The sequence below is a fragment of the Gorilla gorilla genome, chromosome 6 (genome assembly GCF_029281585.2).
Source record: "Gorilla gorilla gorilla isolate KB3781 chromosome 6, NHGRI_mGorGor1-v2.1_pri, whole genome shotgun sequence".
Lineage (NCBI taxonomy): Eukaryota > Metazoa > Chordata > Mammalia > Primates > Hominidae > Gorilla > Gorilla gorilla.
In genome coordinates, this window is record NC_073230.2 from 150,739,654 (window position 1) to 150,761,623 (window position 21,970).

Sequence of the window (21,970 nt, forward strand, 5' to 3'; positions counted from 1 at the left end):
GTTGGGAAACAAAGCCCACAGTCTCAAAGTATCTCATATTACTTAATAATTTAAAAGGGAAAAATATACTTTGATAATGGAGAAATCTAGTGATCAAACTTAGCATCATGAATAATGGATAAACTGACACTGTCTGCCTCCCAAAGTGATATACTGAGAAGGCTATAACATCACCTATGTATTTTGCTGCACAAAGTGTTAACTAACTGAATATAATCATGAAAAATTAGACAAATCCAAATTCTAAAAGCAAAAATTGGACTCATCAAAAAATGTCAATGTCATGAAATCCAAAAGAAGGTAGACAGTCTGTTCAGGATTAAGGAATACTAAAGAAATAACTAACTGCAGTACAAGAGCCTGAATTGGAAAAATGAGAAACAATGGCAATCATGAGAGGCAGTATTGGAACAATTAGAGAAATTTTAGTATTAACTATATCTTAAATATTATGTATTGATGTTAGATGTCTTGAGAGGGACAGTGGTGTTATGGTTTAGTCTGTGTATGTTCTTGTTCTTAGGAGATGCAAGATGAAATATTTAGTGGTACAGGGTCATGAAGTCTGCAATTTATTGGCAAATTTAACATCTCTGGAGAACATATACACATAGATGAAGCTAACGTGGAGGAAATGTTGGCAGCTGGTGAATCTGGGTGAAAGCTATAAATGGTGTTCATTGTACTGTTTAAAAATTGTTTTGGTTTGACACTTTTCCAAAATAACTTTGAGGGTAAGAAGGTCCAGTAGCTGTTGTCAATTCTTGATCAGGGTTCTCTATTAAAAAATAATTTAATTCTTAGAAAACATATTCTCACTTGGATAGTAGTTACATAGCGATTCCTTTTTCATCTAAACTCTTATTTTTTTTTCTGGAAAGGGCAAATTCCTAGGAAGGCAAAGCTGCGAAGTTAAATAACCCTATAAATAGTGAGCCCCATGTTCTTAGATTTGGCCTTAAAATGTACCAGCTACTTTCAGGATGAACATCTTATATTCATTCACATTCCCTGATATTTGTGAAAGAAGGATCCTCACTGTGTCATGATTCCAAACTTCAACCCCAAAAAGTTGCTGTTAGTTACATAGAGCTTGCTATATGTATATTTACAACTGGTGAACCCATGAGCTTGCCTTTTATTTTCTTCTCATGCACTGATGTCTGGACTCTTCACCATGACCTCATTGTTCATGATAAAAGTGATTTAAATTGCAGTCGATCTTTTAGCATATAATAAAGCTAACTTGTTTTCATAAAATGGGATGGCTATGCTGAAATTTCAGCCTAAGAAAGGTACTACAGATTGTTATCTATGGAGATACTGTTTAAAATACTGTTATTACCAAAGGAGGTGCATCAGGATACATCTCAATAACTAAGTGATTTATTCTTTCTTATATATGTGTTAGAAGTAATCCATCCCAGAGTATCTGAGATTTAACTGGAAATTCTTGCTGTGCTTTCATTTATTTATTTATTGAGACGGAGTCTCACTCTGTCACCCAGGCTGAAGTGCAGTGGCACAATCTTGGCTCACTGCAACCTCCACCTCCCAGGTTCAAGCCATTCTCCTGCCTCAGCCTCGTGAGTAACTGGGACTACAGGCGCATGCCACCACACCCAGCTAATTTTTGTATTTTTAGTAGAGACGGAGTTTCACTGTATTGGTCAGGCTTGTATTGAACTCCTGGCCTCCTGATACACCCACCTCGGCCTTTCAAAGTGCTGGGATTACAGGCATGAGCCACCGCGCCCGGCCTGTGCTTATATTTAAATGTCTCTTGTCTCTTTTATGTTTTTCTTTGAAATATGCTGATTTTGTGAATTGATGAAACCAGTATCAAATTTACCACAGGCTCTGTGTATTGATGACACAACCCAGGAAGAAAATTCTGAAAATCAGTTCCTAGAAAACGTGGTACAACAGTCTCTGCTCTGGTTTCTGAGGAACCCAACTAAGTTGGATACATTTTCTCTTTTTTCCTTATTTCTGAAAATTAATTTCAGAATATGGGGAAAAAGATTATAGACAAAGCCTTGTACTATAAGCATTATAGATAAAGCCTGATACCACATTTTTCTTCTTTTAAAGAACAATCCAACCCTATTAAACATATGTCTGACGATTCTCCATAGATAAAAGAAATAGTTCTTGGAAACAATAATGCCTTATATTTAGCTTTTTAGATTGTTCAATCTGTGTTCACATTTCACTTGAATCTCCCACTCAGTGAGGAAGTTGAGGTGAGATTCGTATCCTCATTTGACAGGTTAGGGAAAAAAAGAGTCCTTTGATTATGACGAGTTGTGCTGGAGATGTAACTAGAATTTAGATTTTCTTTCTCATAGTCTGTTGGTTTTTCCACTTAACTGCTTTGTCCAGGTGGCATCATAGTTGGCACCATTCCATGATTTTTGAAGGGCAGTTTTTCCCATATAGACATCTATGATGCCTGATAACTTGACTTTAAAGTAATTACTGGGAAGGTTTATAGAATTCTTTCTAGCTTTTTCTTTTTGTTTTTTCAACTAGATTCTTAAGACCCTGCCAACCCAGAACCAAATAAGGCATAGAGGGGAGTTCATGGGGAGTTAGAACCTTTCCCTTTTCCCTATTTGCCATTCCTGGCTAATTACATGGACTCCTTCTTTTTAGACCCTGGCTTTGATGATTCTCTTAAGATGATGCTTGAAGCTGCTTCAGAACTCCTTTAGAACACCTTCTACTTTGTTTCTTTCTCTTTATCTAGGATCCCTGAAATTTCCAGATTAGGCATCTATCTAGTTTATAGGACTTGTTTTCTTTTCAGTGTTCCTTAAGCATTTATTCCAACCCGCTCGCTCCATTATTTTCTTCCACAAACCCTAGGCCATTTTCTCCCAGGGATTTACTGTTTCTAGGGGAGGCTGTGAATTGGGGCAGCACATCTCCTTTGCTGTGAAGATCTGACTGTGTGCTTGTCTTTCTTTTTCTTTTTGTTTTTGTTTACTGACCCAACCATCTCAAAATTTGACTGCCTACCCAGATGAGTGGGTTAAGATACAGTGGGACTTTGTCTATTATTGGCTTCTACTTTGTCCATCTGACCTTGCATGCTTTTTCTGTGTTCATGTGTACCCCAACAGGGACTAGTCTCTCCATGACTGGTCCTCAGTGCTCTTCTGAATCCTGACAGTCCTATGCCCATCTGGAATACTAATTATTCTCTAGATCTGCTCACACATATTCTGCCTTGCTGGCTCATTTCCTGTTGTCCAGAGCCATTCTCACCTTTTGCTAGGACACAGCACTCCACATCAGTGGAACTTTGGGGTCACAAGGCTTTTTATTTAATTCTAATGGAATGTTCCTAAAAACTCTTCCCCCGAGATGAAGAAAGAGAAAACAGGGTTAGAGGATCAGTCAGCAACCCTCAGTACTTATCTCAGCACTTCTTGCCTACACTACATGCTTTAGAACAGCATTTACCAAGAAATATGAATTATACAAAAATGTCCTCCCAAAGAAGGGTTGCACAATTAACAACTCAGGAAAGCTGTATATTGTGCTTCCTCTTTTGGAAATGTGTAATGTACATTAACATATTAAAGACTCTAAGAAGAACTGTAGTAAACATAACTTGCTTCAAACCAAATAAGTTTGGTATTTTCCAATTTATTTCACCATGGAATCTTCTATCATCATCATCAGCAGCAGCATCATCATCCTCAGACATAGCACTTGTTAACATGTTATGAAACATTTGGGGAAATGATGCTATAGACATATACTGTTATTTCTCTCCCTTGGACTAGAATCACTTTCTTCTCTCCTTTCTCTTCTTTCCAGTTCTTTCCAACCTCCCCTAATCTAGGTACCTTGTTTTTTAAATGCTGGCCAAATAGTGCGAAGTTGCAGTTAGATAGGAGGAATAAGTTTTGAGATCTATTGCACAGCAGGGTGACTATAGTTGATAATAACGTATATTTAAACATAACTAAGAGAATAAACTTCAAATGTCTCACCACAAAAAAGGATAAGTAAATGAGGTGATGAATATTTAATTAGCTTGATTTAATCATCCCACATTGCATACACATGTCAATTACATTGTACCCCATAAACATATACAAATGTGACTTATCAATTAAAAATAATAATTTATGTTTTGTTTTACAATTTATATTTTCCTTGACCATCTCCTTAGCTCCCCCAACCCATTGTACAATTGTACCTACTTCCCTGATACTCAATAGGTATCTCAATATAAATCAGAAGCCTTTGGTGTATGAAAACTTACCACACTATTATACTTACTTAGCAATTTTGTTAAGTTGAAGGCATTAAGTGGGATTTAATTTAGACAATTTTTAGATTCAGTTCTAGATGAGAGAATTAAGAGGGACACTGACAACAGAGGGGGTTGGGTAAACAAGATAATGAGGCTGTAAAATCATGGCGGAACAACGGAAAGACTAGACGTTTAGCTTGGAGAGCATTAAGGCTAGGGAGGGAACATAAGTGCTTCGAGGCAGGGAGAATGTTAGTGTGTTCACCATTGTGTCCTCAACTCCCAGCACCATGCTTGGCTGAGTAGGGGTTCCATCAATACTGAGTGGATGAGTGAAAACATACCTGTCTTCAGATACATGAGAGGTGAGGTTTGTGAAATTCCAGTGAGGGTAGCAATATTTTTGGCTCATGTAAAAGCTTTATGAGGTTATTCTGTCACCTCATTTTATGATTAAATATAGTAATTTTTAAATTTTATGTATTTATTTATTATAAATTTTTACTATTGGCCACTCACTGCTAGCAGGTGAGGATACAATGCTGATAGCCCCTTTATACACTCATAGGAGATAATGTAGAGAAGGTTGTTCAAGCAAAAGATGACCCTGTTTTCAGAGGTAGAAGCCAACGTTCAAAATTTAAGTGACTTGCCTAGGATCACTTAGGTATTCTGTGAGGATTCTCACTTCAAAACAATTGTTCTACGTTATTATGCCATTTTATAGATCCTTAGTGGTCAGCATGTAACATTCCTAAGAAATAATACAGTCTTTAAATGATCACTTATACTTTGATAAAATCATCACTTATTACACCCCAAAATTCTGGAGTCATCTTTGACTCCCCCATTCAGGCAAGAAGTCATGTTGGCTCTACCTTCAAAATATATCCAAAATCAAGCATTTCTTCTTGCCTCTGTTCTTACCACTCTGGTCCCAGCTGCCTTCATCTTTTATCTGGATCATTCCAGGAGTCCTCAAATTCTTATTCCCTCTCCCCTTGCCTCCCTACAATCTGTTGTCAGCACAACAGCCAGTGTGTTGTCAGGAATAAGAGCATGTCACTTATCTGCCCAGAGCCCATCAACAGCTTCCCATCTCCGAATAACACCAAAGTCATTCAAAGGCCTTCAAGGCCAAACACAGTCCAGTCCCTCTGACCTCTCCGGCCTCATTTGGATTTCTCATGTACTTCAGGTCTCTGTTCAAATGTTAGTGCATCATTGATATCCTCCATCCCCTCCTTATATTAATAAGCAATCCTGGGCGTGGTGGCTCACACCTGTAAGCCCAGCACTTTGGGAGGATGAGGCAGGTGGATCATCTGAGGTCAGCAGTTGGAGACCAGCCTGGTCAACATGGTGAAACCCCGTCTCTACTAAAAGAATACAAAAATTAGCTGGGCGTGGTGGCGTGCACCTGTAATCCCAGCTACTCAGGAGGTTGAGGCAGGAGAATCACTTGAACCTGGGAGGCAGAGGTTGCAATTAGCTGAGATTGCACCACTGCACTCCAGCCTGGGCAACAAGAGTGAAACTCTGTCTAAAAAAAAAACAAAAAAACAAAACAAAATTAAAAAATCCTCCTTACCCTCAATGTCTTTGGGCTGTTTTTTCATCCCACTCTCTCTGCTTTCTACTATTTCTAGCTCCTTTATTGTTGGTACATAAAGCAATGATTAGAGAAAAATCTTTTTCCTTACCATTCCCTCTTGGTTGCTGATGCCCCTGTGCTGGCTGTCTTATGGGTTCATGTGTGAATTCTTTGGGATTCCTCCCCATGGCATACATAGTTTTCTGATGTTAGAGATCTGTTCTAGCTCCACCTTTTTCAACTTCCTGTGGAGAGCATCCAGGCTTGGCTCTCTCCACAGCTTCTAACTGCTGGGATACTATCATCCCTGGGCTAGGCTCTTAGATGGGGTATTGTCAAGATGACTCAAAGCCCTGTTATCTTCCACAATATCCACTAGGCACCCAGAAAACTAATATGTCCTTGCTGTATCAGCCACTGAGTTGCTGCACCTTCTCCTTTTTTCTCTGCCATTTCTCTCTGGTTCCCTTGTCCCTTACTAAAGCAGGTACAGAGAGTGAAGATGCAAGTCTACTGCACAAGCAGATACTCGACAAAGGGATGAGAGGCCAGCGTCCTTTCCTTGCAGGCTTCTTTTATTGTGTTTGATTCTCCTAGAAATTTCTCTGATTCTCCTAGTCATTCCAAAGCAAGTGACTTGCTTTTGGCGTAGTGGAAACAGGAGTGAATGTGGTGTTGGGGGAAGCACTCTTACCCTTGCGGAGAAGACAGCATGCTTTCTCTAGGCAGCGACTTGCGCTGCCAAGGATTTGCCTCCAGTTCCTACTCTTCTCCTTGAACTGGCTGTGGTGGGAATCAAGCTGGTTCTGCCCACTTTTAGCAACTTCTGTGGAGTCTTATGTAGCATTCGGTAGCTCTCTTTAGAGTGTGGGGGCACTGGGTGCCTGTCAGTTTTCAGCTCTTAGACTTTAGATGAAATTCTGAGCTACAGGAAAAATTCCATTTAGAATCCTGGTACCTAGATTATTTATAATTTTTAAGGAAGGTTCAGGGTAGAGTATAAACTCTTAGGGACGTTGGCTGTATTGTGTATTTTTTCTATATATTGCTTAATTCACTGATTTATTAGAAACTCACTGATTATAATATGCAGTATTTGGCCATAAAGCATTGGACCAAATCCAAATCACTTTTTATTTCGACTTTTTGTAACACGTATTTGACTGTATTTTCAGATATTCAGGTGAAACATTCTAGAGTACCAGGATTCTGATCTGACTTGAGAGCTCTTGATCCTGTAAGGAAAATGCAGGCTTAAGTTATCTTTGCCTTGGACAAGTACATGAAAGAAAAGAAATTCTAGCTGACCTGATTACTGACTGGCTCAAGAGGTAACATAGTTAGGTACTCTCAAATTTACAGTCCAAAGTATGACAGTATGTTCCCCTGCCAGCAGATTCATGAAACCTGATGTGTAAAAATTACCTTCATATTACAGTGTGGCTTATTCAAGTATTTTTACTAAGCACTCACAGGGTTAATGTCTTTAATGTTTGAGCAGACTTTTTAGAATTTTGGTTTGATGAAAAGTAGGCCATGAACATTTGCTGAGTACTTACATGTAAAGAGTTCTGAGTGATTGTAATCATGAATTTAAATGAAATGTATTTAACTTCCAGGGTGAAAAGGAACAGCCTGTATTTGCAATGACCGGCCTTCGATGGGGATCTTTCAGAGATGCTGGCGTCGAAGTTAGCAAGTAAAGGATTACTATATTGATGTGTGATGTTTTTTAAAAAAATCTTATTCTGTCCCTGCCTTTCAGGTTTTAATTCACAGTGATCTTCTGGGAATAAATTTGGTGGGCCTGGAGGTTGAATTATGTGTGAATAATGGAGGTAGGAACAATCAGGTAGAGGTTTATGTCCTATATGCAGAAAGGCTGGGGAAAGTTGCAGCTTCCTCAACACTAGCTGGGCAGTAGCTGAAGAGGAGAAGGGTATGTCTCTATTTTTAGACACACTATTTGAGCATAGGTTAGGCTCAAGCTAGGCTGTAGGGAGAACTGGATTGCCTATCATTCTGCAGCTGCTTAGCTGGGTACCAAGTGGAAGTGACTGCCTGGGCTACAGCCTTACGGAGCTGTTGCAGTCAGACGACTTTTCCTGAGAGGTATTTTTGTGAAGGCCTTGCAGATTGGGAGACCACAGGCCGCTGCTCTTAGAGGAGGAAGAAAGGCGGCGCCTGGCTGTGCTATGAGATGGGAGAAACAGGCCTATCGAGGAGCTGATTAGAGGGCCAGTGTTGGCTTTTCATGAGAATTGACTTATTTTTGGAGAATCCATCGTATGCAATGAAACTCTTGGCTTGGAGAGAGGGTGTATCATGTTCCATTTGCTGTGGAGAGGTAAAGTAGGCAAGGGCTTGCTGAGCAGGACTGAAGGGGACACCATGTGAGATTCGCTTCATACCTGGTGGTGGTATTTTCTCTTTACCTTTTCTTAAAATCGAGGGCTTACAGTTTGAGTATAGTTTAAATGAATTGTGGCTGATCTCACACATAGCTCTCAAGAAATTGCTCTTTCACTTAATAGGCCAGCCTGCCATGCTTTTTTTTTTTTTTAACAGAAATTTCTCTCACTTGTTTCACTTTATTATTCTTGCTAATGAGATTCCTGACAGTGAAATGTCAAAAGAGAGACATTACCATATTATATTACACATTGCATTCTGAAGTATTTCACATCTTTTTATTTGCAAGTGTGCCATGATTATGGGATTCTACAAATTGCCTTGTGTTTGATCTGAAATCTCAAATCCAGCAGCTCACCAAGAGAAACTGCTTAGCTTTCCCCAAAAAAGTCTGGTTAGGACAAATTGCTTTCCAAAATGTGTTAAGCAACAAGAAAGCACAGTACAGGTCAATGCTTTTAGGACTATTTTATATACTAGCCCCATATCTCGATTGGTTTCTGCACAAAGAATTTTAAAATTCTGATTGTTATTATGTGCTACCTTGGCTAGGCCCATCCACAGAGTTGCTGTTTGTATTAAGAAAGAAATGGTAGAGATATGAGAAATCATTTCCTAGCTGGCTGTAGGAAGACTACAAAGACAGTGGCAAAATGTACTATTGGTAGAGATGAAGGAAACTGAGGAAATTTTAGAAGGTAACTGCCTGAGTTGAGATGACCTTCTACTTGGCTAACTAGGGAAAGAAGCAAACTATAAAGTAAATTTTAAAAAATAATAACACAAAAAATCAGATGATCAGGGCCTCATTAGTAGTAGCACAGTATCAACCTGAATAATAATTTAGAATGTTTCTGCATTCCCTCTTGGATTATATCTAAGCTCTTTGTCTGTTATTCCAGGCCCAACTTACTCTGTCATCACCCCTAATTATATAATTATGTATCTTTACTTCTAAGCTTTTCTCTCTTTCTCTGACTGTTATCCTATTTCCCATACTCTAAGTTTTGTACCCTGACTTTATTCTGTGCCATTCATTTTATAGGCATGGCTGCTCCAGTGATTTTAGGCCCTTAATGACTTTGTCTCTTTTTGATTCCCCTTACCAATAAGCAGTGATCAGTTTATGCTTTTCCTTATAGTCATTCATTGTTTGCTTTTACATATTTGGGTCTTATTTTCTCAAATCATAAGCTCTCAAAGGTGGGAAATTTATACTTTATATTTCTTCTGTTTCCTCCACACTCATAGTGGGTGCTAAATAAATGTATATGATCAGAATCAACAGAGAGCAGTTAATGTTGAGTGATTTGTTAACAGAGATAAGTTTTAAGAGAAGAATCTATTTTATGCCGTTTTCTAATTCCGATTAGGTGTCTTCCTCTCTCCAGTAGCTTTTATGTATTTAGCAATATGCAATAGATTCTCGTTATTCCCAGATTTAACATTTGCCATTTTAGAGCTATATAACATGAGTAATGTGAAATTATGCTGGTTTACACATTTTTAATTGAGTGTGCATATGTGCATTTGTGTGTGTGAGAGGACATGGTGTACAGGATCTAGTCATTTAGCTTGGGATCAGCACATCAGAGCATGCAGTGTTTGCATCTTAGTGTGGCTGTATCATCCTTTACTCATAGCTCTTTTGAACGTACACTTGACCCATTGTATCCATAGATGTAAACAAATGCAGATAGAGAATATTTGGGGAAAAAAATATTCCACAAAATCCCAAAAAGCAAAACTGGAATTGGCTGCACACCGAGTACTATGTTGAATCCGTGCAAATAAAGTGATGTGTAGGCACTGTATTAAGTGTTATAAGCAATGTAGAGATGATTTAAAATATACAAGAGAATGTACATAGGTTACGTGCAAATATGCCATTTTATATCAGGGACTTGAACATCTGCAGACTTTGGACTGAGGGACAACTCTATACCAAACTGTATTCTATGGCTTAAAGGATGTGTTTAAAGGATGTTGTGAATTTAGTGACTCAAGGAGCCTGGTTATATATCTCTCATAAATTGCAAGCATCTTTACTGCATAACTAATTACATATAACTTGACAAGGCATCAAAACGTGGATTTAAAATTGAATGTAATACTCTTTTATACTAAGCCGTAACCTCCTAGCTACCAGAATAGCCACTCATAGCAGAGATGTAATTCTAATGTATTGTCTGCCATGAATGGTATCTATCACATGATAGTTCTTTTGATATTCTTATCAGATTTTTATCTTGGTCTTTTCACAGGTACTGGTATCTTGGGCCTCTAAAAATCAAAGCAGCCCACTTTTTCAGCACTCTTAAGGTAAATGTGATTTACAGTGTAGAAATTTGCTGTGTTATTTTGTTGTTTCTCTGTAATGCATATATTTGGTTTTTTTTTTTAATTCCTTGCTACAGATGAATGTGGCATGCTTCAACACTAAAACAGGGCATGTTTGATTAAATACAAATATAGAACGCATTCCTGTTTTGATAAGCAATCACCCTTCATCTACCAATTCATTCCCTCTACTACCAAACCCATATTTAATCTCTCTTAAGCATTCTACTTGCCTTTGCTATTAATTCACTCTCTTGCCCGACAGACCTTGAACATAATGACATATTTCTCACCGATTATTTTATGCTTGTCTATGTTAGTACCTGGAAATGAATTGAAGATTTGTATCTGAATATATAATATCTAATTGTACAGGTTTGTGTTTATATCAGTAGGTTTCAAACTATACTAGCTAAATATGGGCAGTGGTTACTGTATTGGAGAGTATAGATATGGAACATTTCCATGATCAGAAAAAGTTTTGTTGGGCACTGCTACTCTATATGATACAATAAAAAATACTGGCATAGAGAAAAGCCTAACAATTTTTATTAGTGAAAATGCTAATAGAAAAGTCATCTTTAACTGTGGACTACAGACTATATTCAGCTTTTATGCAAATCAAAGTGGTATATTGATAGTTTGGCCAATCTGAAAATTGGCAGATGGGGTTTGAATGTAGTGAGAAGGTTGGTTCCAATGTTAATATTCAGAGTTATTGAATGTTTTTCTAATTATAAAAGTAATACATGTTCCTTGCAAAACATTTGGAAAACATAGCTTCCTTTACCTTTTAAAAAAATTCTGGCTGGATTAAAAAATTAAATGTAAAACCCTAAAATCACTGAACTACTAGAAGTAAATGTATGTGATTTTAAAAATGAACTTGGCAGGGCAAGGTCTTTATATACCAAGGGCAAACTGGATTAGTAAAATCGGTTATTCCTCGAGTTTCATTGGTGGAGTTGTGAGTGCATTTAGGAAGAAATAGAGTAGCTACATATTTAAATGGAATATAAACTGTTTCCACTATTTATTCAGCAAACAATAGTTGACATATGCTTGGGATACAAAGTCAAATGAGACAGGTTTCCTGCCCTCAAGAAGTATTCAGATGCTGGGAGGGAAGTGTAAGTAAATCAGCAGTTTGGCAAGTGCTGTGAGAGAAAGATAGAAAGATTAAGAAGGGAGCAGAGAGGAGGGGCATCTAAATCTAATGAGGGTCAGAAAATCTTCCCAGCGGAGGAGACACACTAAGGTTTGAAACATTTAAAGACTGTGTGAAGTCACAGTGGTGTGACATGGCCCTTAATTATGATTAATGCAGTAGAATGGCAGGAAGTGAAGCCAGTGGGTTAGGTAAGGGCAGGTTATGGCGGGTTTTGATGTGCAATTTGACTTTTATCCTTAAAGCAATGGGGAGTTATTGAGTCTTGAGCAGAGGCATGAAATGAGCAGATTTGCATTTTAGAAAAATTGTTTTTTTCTAAACAGAAAAACAGGATGTGGGTAGCTCAAGGCAAGGACATTAGATAGAAGATTGTTAAAGTAGTCAGGTGGGAAGTGACGTATAGACTAAGGAGGTAACAGTATTGACAATAGAAGATGGATTAAAGAACTCTTAAGTTAGAACCTCAAAAGTCAGAAGAATGTAGGATTATCAGATTTCTGGTATGAGGGACTAGAGTTTGGTAACTGGAGTTTTCCACTGATGTTGGTAATACTAGAGTAAATCAAGTTTGTGAAGAGAGATGAAATTTTCAGTTTAATCTATGTAGAGTTTAACATACCTGTGGTACAGACAAGCAAAGATACAATAGTGATTTAGGTCAGAATTCAGCAGAGAGTTCTGGACTAAAGAAACAGATTCAAATGTCATAAGTGTGTGAGCGGTGTTGAAACCATGGGTTGGGTGAAATTACCATTGAGTACAGATGGCCAGGAATATCCCTAAGGGACATAAACATTTAAAGAACCACCAAAAATGACTGAGAAGTGCTAAGAGAAAATGCAGGAGAGAATACTAACATAGAAGCCAATAGAAGAGAGAATTTCAAGAAAAAAGTAAGAGTTTCGAGAAGCAAAAGCAAAGACTTTAAATATACAGACAAGAGAGTATCCATCGAATTTGGCAGCCTCCAAAAGCTGGGCAGCCTCCAAAGTGTGGTGGCTGAAGCCAGACTGAAGAAAGTCAAGAAATAAAAGTGATGTAAAGAAGTGGAGACAGCAAGGACAGGCTACTCCTTCAAGAAACCTCCTTTCAAGAAGGAGATAGGGAAGGCAAAAGCTGAGAGAAACATGGGGTCAATATGGAATTTTTAAAAGTGGAGAATATCCATGTGTTTCTAGACTGAAGAAAAAGAAAAGAATGTGAGGAGGCGAGAAGGGAAACAGAAAGCATGACTGAATTGGCAAAATCCAAGAGCGGGTAGAAGGGTGTGGGATCCAGAGTACTGGATTGTCCCTGGACAGGACAAGGGACACCTTTTTTCATTGATACAGGAGAGGTGTAAAGGGTAGGTCCAGATGAAAATGAGATTAGAGAAAGTTAAGGTATTCTCACTGATGTCCCTGATATTCTCACTGTAAGTGTAGGAAGCAAAGTGATCCTGTCAGAAAGGTGGTGAGTAGTGGTATGGGATATCCTGAAGAAAGATGAATGTAGGAGGAGGCTTAGGATTATCAAGTAGCACTGAAGACCTGAGGCTAACAATTTGTAGACATGAATGCTCCTTTGGGTGACTGCTTTTCCCTGTATTAATACTCAGCAGGAGTATCATTTTCTTCTCTAGTAATACTGAGCCATGATGTAAGAGTACAGGAACTTAGTGACAAGGCTGATCCAGAAGTGGGGCTTTTTAGGACATATTGTAGAAGAATAAAGACACAGGAAAGCCAAGAGTAAGTGGAAAAAGAAAGCAATTGAAAGTAATTGACTATCAGTTTGGCACTGAGGGGAAAATGAGTGGTCAGGGAGTAGAATCCTCAATGTGATTGAAAACTTGGTGCAGTTAGGTCTTCAGGGGCCCACAATAAAACCCCTCTCTTCCTCTTTTTAGTTTGAACCAAGGTATGAAAACAAATGCAGGAACTAGGCAGATGAAGATCAAAACGTCATCTTTATAAATGTCAGCAGGAGTGGAGGACAGAGCACAGATACGTGGTCTCTATCTGATCTCCTAATACTGTGAACTGAAGGTGTCCATTGAAACAGCTCCTTCAGGGCAGAGACCACCACAAGAAGCTAATTTTCACCACATGAAAATTAGAAGCAGTGACCGTTTGAGACAAGGACAGCTGCTGTCAGAGAGAAAGGAAAGGGCTGGATCCATGCATTGGTCCTTCTAGACTTGGGGAGGAGTGAGTAAGCGGTGGAGTGAGAGAAGCCAGTGTTGCTACTGCTTTGTAATTCACCACCTGGAAACTTGAGAACAGGGAAGCATTTCACCCTAAGACACAATGGGCACAAAAGAATCAACCAGAAGAATATGGGATGTGATTAGAGAGCAGGATCTCAGGGTTTTAGATTTCCAAAGTGGAATAGTTCTGGGTGACATTAGGGGCCAGGATGTGGCCATGGAAATGGGTGGATGTGGTGAATCAGAGGTGATGTCAAGGGCTGAGAGGCTGGGGTATGGTTTTAGTTATTCACGCGATCAGGATGTGATCCAGGGTGACACTGGACTTGGGATGCCAGGACGTAGAAGACAAAAAAAATTAGAGTGTGAGGGTGATGGGCTTTGAAGCAGAAGTGAGAAGCCTTGGGCTGGATTGTGAGCCTGGGCTAAACCATTCTGGCCTGTGTGTGGAATAAGATTCCAGAAGTGAGGTAGGTACTTGATACAACTGGATTTCCTCAGTTTCATTTTGCATCACCATCTGTAAGCCAAAGATAAATTTATTACGGATGACCCTATGTTCATTCACCCTCTTTTTGGGCAAATGTAAATGGTGGTGGTTAGCCCATTTTAGGGGGAGCAATGGAGGCAGTACTTGCTGAATTCATGGTTTTTAAGATGTAGCTTTAAGAGGAAAAGAAAGCTTGAGGATTCCATGCTCCAAACTAGCATTCCATCCAGTGAGAGGAGATTATTAGTTCACTTTCTAGCAGGTATAGGTAGACAAATAAATAACTTTTGCAGAGAGAAACTCCCAGAGTGGAATTGTACATGCATAACAAAATTTTTCTCTCTCCACATTAAAAGGAGTGGCCTCAGACTCATCAAGCCTCTATCTCATACACGGGACCTACAGAGAGACCTCCCAGTGAACCAGAGGAGACCCCTGTACAAAGGCCTTCTTTGTACAGGAGAATATTACGAAGGCTTGCGTCCTACTGGGCACAACCACAGGATGGTGAGCAATGTGGCGACTAAAGATTGGAGGGCCCTGGTCAGTTTAGAAGTGCCCTAAAGTAGACCTCCAAAATCAGTTTTAGAGACTTAACTAGAGCAGGAGAAGCCTCTCAGGGATCACTGAATTCATCCTTCTGTGTGCCACCAGAGCAGGCCCAAGCAATGTGCCATCAATGGGCATAGCAGTCTCTGTGCACAGTCTTTCTGTTCATGTGACTGCTTTTGGTAGTGATGTTTTAGGCACAGAGATGCCATTTTTACCTCTATGTATAAGAAGCATGAAATAAATAAAATGAAGGCAAAGAGTCAGCAGAAAGGTTGAGAAGCTGAGCTGAGCAGCTAGCAGCTAGCTGTCCATGGTGGGTGGTGAAATGTTAATGGAAGAAACTGACCTGTATCTAATGGATTCCCACAGCCCTTTCCCAAGAGGTGAGCCCGGAGGTCTGGAAAGATGTGCAGCTGTCCACCATTGAACTGTCCATCACAACACGGAATAATCAGCTTGACCCGACAGTAAGTGTGCTTTTTTATTAGAAAAGCATTTGGTACCTAAGAAAAGTGACAATAGCTATAGTCCTCTCCCACTAATTCAGTTATTTTTATTTTTACCCTGTGGAGATAGAGAGGGCAGGGTCAGGAGAAAGAGGATGTGGTGTGCCTTTAAGGAATAACAGCAATGAGGAGAAGCTGCCACCTGCAGGAGTGGCATAAATGCTTCTGGGGCTCTGATTACATGTTCTGCTCATTGCTTAATTGGCATTCAGAGAACTTAGGGCAAGAGGGCTTTAGAAATGAAAATTAGCTATTCCCATTTGTCACTGGAAAAAAATTGTGGAACTTTTACTTGAGTAAATATCCACGATTTTTGTGACTATACTAAATATGTCAAATTAGATCCTCAGGAGAAAAATACCCACACACATACATCTGTATCTATATCTACATATGATTTATTTAGGCGCAATCTATAGGTATGCACTATCCCATATGGTAGCTATTAGCCACATGTGGCGAGTTAAATTTAAATTAATTAGAATTAAATAAAATTCAAAACTTAGTTCCTAAGTCACACTCACCACATTTCAAGTGCTCAACAGCCATATGTGGCTAGTAGCCACCATATTGGAAAGCACAGGTATACAGCCTGTCCGTCAGTGCAGAAGGTTCTGTTGGGTGGTGCTACTACAGACAATACACCCAAAAGTATTGAAATAAAGCAGGCATTGGCAAACTGGTCTGCCACCTGTTTTTGTATAGCCCAGAAGCCAAGAATCTTCTAATTTTAAATGATGCAAAGAAAATCAAAAGAATAATTTTTGTCAACAGAAAAATACGTAAAATTCAAGTTTCAGTATCCATAAATAAAGTTTTATTGGAGCACAGCCATATTCATTCACAAATATATTGTCTGTGGCTGCCTTTGTGCTACAGGGGAGAGCTGAGTAGTTGTGACAGATTGTATGGCCCAAAGCCTAAAATGTTTATTATCTGGTCACTTACAGAAAAAGTTTACTGACCCTAGTATAGAGAAAACCTTGGTAATTTATATCAATGAGAATGCCAATAGGAAAGTAATTGTTAACTGTGGACTAATTACATTCAGCTTGTATGCAGATTAGTCTGTTCACGGTTGTCTAGGCCAGTCTGAAAATTAGCAGATGGAGTTGGAATGTCGTGAAAAGTTTGATTCCAATATTAATAGAGTGATAAGTTTGATTCTGATATTAATATTCAGAGTATTGAGATGTTTTCTAACTATGAAAATAATACATGTCCATTGCAAAACATTTGGAAAACATAGCTCCCTTCACCCTATAAAAAAAATTCTAGTTTGATTAAAGAACTAAATGTAAAATGATAAAATCATTAAAGTATTAGGGTAAATGGCACACGTTTATACCTATGTAACAAGGCTGCGCCTCCTGTGTATGTATCCCGGAACTTAAAATAGAAGTTTGAAGTTAAAAAAAAGTATTAGGGTAAAATCTAAGTGATTATCAGTATAAAATTAAGGAGGACAAGGCCTCTCTAAGCATGACATTTAAGGCAAAAATCACATTGATGCATTTGTCTTTTTATTTAAAAAGACATTCTAAACAAACTTTTAAATGACATATTGGGAAAAATATTAGCATGTGATAGACCAGGAATTCACTTTCCTTTTAACAAGCTCTTAGGATAAAGCAATGAGAAATGGGCAAAGGACTAATATAAAAAGTGAGCAAGGGGTAAGAATAGAAAATTCATAAAAGAAATAAGCATATGAAAAAATAGCTTATATTTGCTGACTATTTACTACATGTGAGGCACTGTCCTAAGAATTTTACATAATATTATGTAATCCTTATAGGTAGTTATCTTTATCTGCATTTTGTAGGTAAGGAGACAGAGTGATTTCAGCAAAGAAATGCAAATTAAAATAGTAAGATTGAATTGTCGTGACTAAAAAGCATGTTATAGATTAAAAGCTTAGTGGTGGTGTGTGTTTCTGATGGGAATATAGATTGGAACATCCTGTCTCAGCTGTTTGGTATAGTATACATAAAGTGTCTAAAATATATGCATACCTTCGGCCCTATTAACTGTATTTCTAGGAATTTATCCTACTGAAATAACCTGATGAATATATAATGTAGGCAGTCCTTTTTTACATAATGGAAATCTGAAAAACACTGGTGAAAGTGGATATGTGAATGCTAAAAAAAAAAATAAAAATAGATTCTGTTCCAGAGGAATTTAAAAGAGAAAGATAAAATTTCTAATTATACATCTCCTTTATACCAAGTCTTTAATAATATGTATTCCGAGTATTTTGTTCATGTTCTTTACCATTGTTCTTTTCTCTGATGACTGAGTACCACTGAATGGATTGAGTTCAGTGAGTATGTGATTGCGCTCAAGATTAGCCACACTCACAATGCCAAGTGCTTTTTATCTTTGTGCCTATTATAAAAGTATACGATACTGTGCTGCTTATCACTAGTAGCAGCAAATTCATTTGTTTCTTTTTTGCACAATTCTTTATAAAAATAAAAGCAAATGCAATACAATAAAGGCAATATAGCTGCCGTGTAATAGCTCAAAATGTTCACTTATTAAAAGCAGCACATTCAGTGTATGAAAGAAGCTGTAGGAGTATAGAATGTGTGAAAATTAGGATCTCTTATACAACTATGCTCACTGTATAATAGTAAAATATTTGCAATGAACTAATCAGACTGAATAAATTTTGATACATTTATTAAAAGTCATATCTATTTTATATATGTATTATTTTCTATCTATTGACATGGGAAAAATAGGTGAAAAGATTTGCAACATAGTTCCATTTTTCTTTAAAAAGGAAATAACCCCACTTAAGAGTTTTGTGAATGATGGAGGTAAAGCTCCAATTTTATGTTCTTTCCAAATAGAAAGCCAGTTGTCCAAGCACCATTTATTGAATCTCCATTTTCCCCCATTGATCTTCAATAAACCTTTGCCATACATCATGTCTATATACATGGAAATGTTTCTAGTCTCTTTCTTCTATTGTTGTTCCATTTTCTCATATTTATACTAATACTCTACTTCTCTTAATTATTATAGTTTTATAATAAGTTCTGTGTTTTTCTCTTTTTACACAGTCTCTTGGCTATTCTTAGCTCATTTGAGTTCTATAAATATTTTAGAATGTTTATTTTATTAAATTCCACATAAAAATGTTATAATATTGATCTCACTGCATTGTACCCATAGATCAATTTGGAGAGAAATGACATTTCTACAATATTGACTCCTCTAGCATATGAACGGGGTATATCTCTTCATTTATTTAGGTCTTCAATGTCTTTCAGTGAAGTTTTATAGTTTTCTCTGGAATATCCTGTCTTTTGCTGGATATACTCCCAGTTATCTTAATTTTTATGCTATTCTAAATAATATCTCTTAAAATTTCATTTTCTACCTGATTTAGTAGATGGATATATAATTGATTTTTATATCAATGCTGAATCAGCAACCTAATTAAATTATTATTAATTATTCTAACTTTCTTTCAATGAATTCTTTCAAATTTTCTACAGATTTAGTCATGGCCAATGCAAATAGTGCAAGTTTTGTTTTCTCTCTTCAAATACTTATCCTTACAATCCTTCATTTTACTTAGAGCACTGGATAGGACCTCAGTACATGGTTAAATAGAAGTAGCAATAACAGGAGTCCCCATCGTCTTTCTTATTTCTGATTTAGAGAGAAAGTCTTCATTGCTTCATGCTTGTATTTAATGTGCTTTCTTTTTTTATAGATACCCTTTATCAGATTAAGGCAGTTCCTTTCTATTCCCAGTTTGCTAAGCATTTTTATCTTTCATGTTAAATATCTTAGATATTTAATTTTATCAAGTACTCTTCCAGCATCTATTGAGATAATAAAGTTTCCTCATTTAATCTGTCAAAGCAATAAAATGAATTGATTTTTGAATGTTAATGTGAGACTTTTGGCCAAGATGTAGCAAAAAGCACCAGCTTTATACCTTAAACACCTTAAAAATCGGACAAAATCTTTGAAACAACTATATGAGACATTGGTATGAGACAAGCAGCATAGGACAGTGAGTCCAGAGAGCAAGAAATTGAACACAGTGAGCCTGATGCTTGCCCGAGGTGACTGCTGGAGAGAGGCCACAGCCTGTGGAGAGGGAGCCCACACAGAGCCCATGCCCTACCTCAGTTGAGGGGTCTTTGAGAATTTTGAGAAATCAAGGCAGCTAGAATTGCAAGGCAGGATACAAGAGAGCCACATGGAGAGGAAAGCCGCACCCAGAACCAAGCTAGAGGTTTACGGAGGTTTCCTCTGGAATCTTCAGCTGAGTACTGACAGGTGCATGCATGTGAGAAACCACCACCCGAGATGGAGGTTGAGTTACCTACCAGTGAGCAGGCGGGACAGTCTCAGGAGAGTCAGTGCTCTCACAAAGCCAGGAATAGTTCGTGTTCAAACCAATTAGAGTAGAAAATCCTCTTCAGACATGGGGCATTGGGTAGTGTCCTCAGAAAGGTATTGCCTCACTAGTGAGTCAAAATTAATTCTAGACTAAAGGCTGCCCTGTTCCCTGTTAACAAAGCTAAAGGCTCACCTCCAAAGAACCACAATTTCTTTATAGGTAACTTAATTGTGCCTCCAGAACAAAGCTTTAGAACAGGGGTCAGCAAAGGACAGCCCACAGCCCCGACTGTCCTGCTGCCTGTATTTGTACAGCCTTGAAGCTAACAATATTTTTTACATTTTTAAATCATTGAAAAAAATCAAAAGAAGAGTATTTTTCCCCGTTACGTGTGGAAATTGTCTTCAAATTTCAGTGTCTTTAAGTCAAATTTTACTGGAACACAGGCAGGCTAATTCATTTGAGTATAGTCTCTGGTTGCTTTCAGCTACTATGGCTGAGTTGAATAGCTGTGAGAGAGACCTCATGGTCTGCAAGCCTACAGTGTTCACTCTCTGGCTCTTTACAGAAAATGTTTCCCGACCCTGTTCTAGCTGAAGTGTGGCTCTCCCCTGGGTTTTGCCTTTCCCACAGCCTTTAAGCAGTGGCTGTGCTTTCTTTCTTTTCCTCCCCTTGTATGCTGGGCCTGGTGACTTGGTGGTTGTCCTCCTGACTCATCACTGCTTTAACCCATTCTTCCTCCTCCTCTCTAACTACCCCCCCAGCCCCACCTCTCAATGTCCTATTGTCAGAGCAGATCATTGCTCCTGGGAGCTCCTGAACCCTGGGCCATTCTTACACATTTATCTATAATGTTAATTCCTAGCCCACTGTCTCCCTCTCCAATACTACTCCTGTCTTAATTCTCAACATGGCAGCCAGAGTGATCCTACTGAAATGAAGCCAGAACATATTTCCCTCCTTAGAACCCTCCAGTGGCTCTCTGATTCATTCAGCCTAAAAGCCAGCTTCCTCGCCATGGTCTATGAGGCTCTGCTGATGTAGCTCCTGTCTTCCCTGTCTTCCTCAGTTGTTGCCCCTGTCACTCGCTCTGCTCCAGCTACACGGGCTTCCTTGCTGTTCCCTGCTGTCAGACATGTTCCCCCAGCACCACCTGAAGGCCTCCGCCCCAGTAGTTCCCCTTGTGTGGATTGCTCATCCCCGGATTAGGGGTTCTCAAAGTCCGGTTCTTAGATCAGCACATCAGTATCACATGGAAGTTGCTCGAGATGAAAATTCATGGGCCTCACCCCAGATCTACTGAACCAGAAACTTGGGATGGGGCCAGAGTCTGAGTTAAAAAAAATTATTTTTATTGATTGATTGATTGGGACAGAGTTTCACTCTTGTCACCCAGGCTGGAGTGCAATAGCACGATATTGGCTCACTGCAATCTCTGCCTCCCGGGTTCTAGCGATTCTCCTGCCTCAGCCTCCCGAGTAGCTGGCATTACAGGCGCCTGCCACCACACCCGGCTAGTATTTGTACTTTTAGTAGAGACGGGGTTTCACCACGTTGGCCAGGCTGGTCTCGAACTCCTGACCTCAGCTGATCCGCCCGCCTCGGCCTCCCAAAGTGCTGAGATCACAGGTGTGAGCCACTGCGCCTGGCCAAAAATTATTTATTTTTTAGTTAGTTGACAAACAAAAACCAGAGTCTGAATGTTACCTGCTCTACAGTGACACTTGCTAAAGTTTGAGAACCACTGCCCTGGATGGCCACATCGCTGACTCCCTCACCTCCTTCAGGTCTCTTCTCCAAGGCTTCTCCACGGGACCCCCTTTTTTATAACACAGCCACTGCCATCAGCGCCACCTCATGTTCCTTGCTCTGCTTCTTTGATCTTATTTTCTAATAAACTCTAATAAAGTTGTGGCATCCTTATCTTCTAACAGAGTTTATAATTTACTTTTTTACTATGATCAATCTATTCCCTCCAGTCTCTACAGTAGAAAGTAAGTTCTTTGTAGGCAGAAATTCATGTGGGTTTTGTTCATTGGTGTAACCCAAGCTCCGTGGGTTCATGGTGCATG

General features: G+C 38.8%; 1 protein-coding gene across 3 annotated transcripts in view; it reads left to right on the forward strand.

Moving 5' to 3' along the window:
- Positions 1–21,970, forward strand: part of AGK (acylglycerol kinase) — a 142,291-nt gene that overhangs the window by 114,253 nt on the left and 6,068 nt on the right. For all 3 annotated transcript variants that reach the window (XM_004046327.4, XM_055346430.2, XM_019031215.3), the window contains 4 exons: positions 7,487–7,566; positions 10,544–10,601; positions 14,825–14,975; positions 15,390–15,487. In XM_004046327.4, the coding sequence (XP_004046375.1) occupies positions 7,487–7,566; positions 10,544–10,601; positions 14,825–14,975; positions 15,390–15,487 (387 nt within the window). The remainder of the gene's footprint in view (positions 1–7,486; positions 7,567–10,543; positions 10,602–14,824; positions 14,976–15,389; positions 15,488–21,970) is intronic.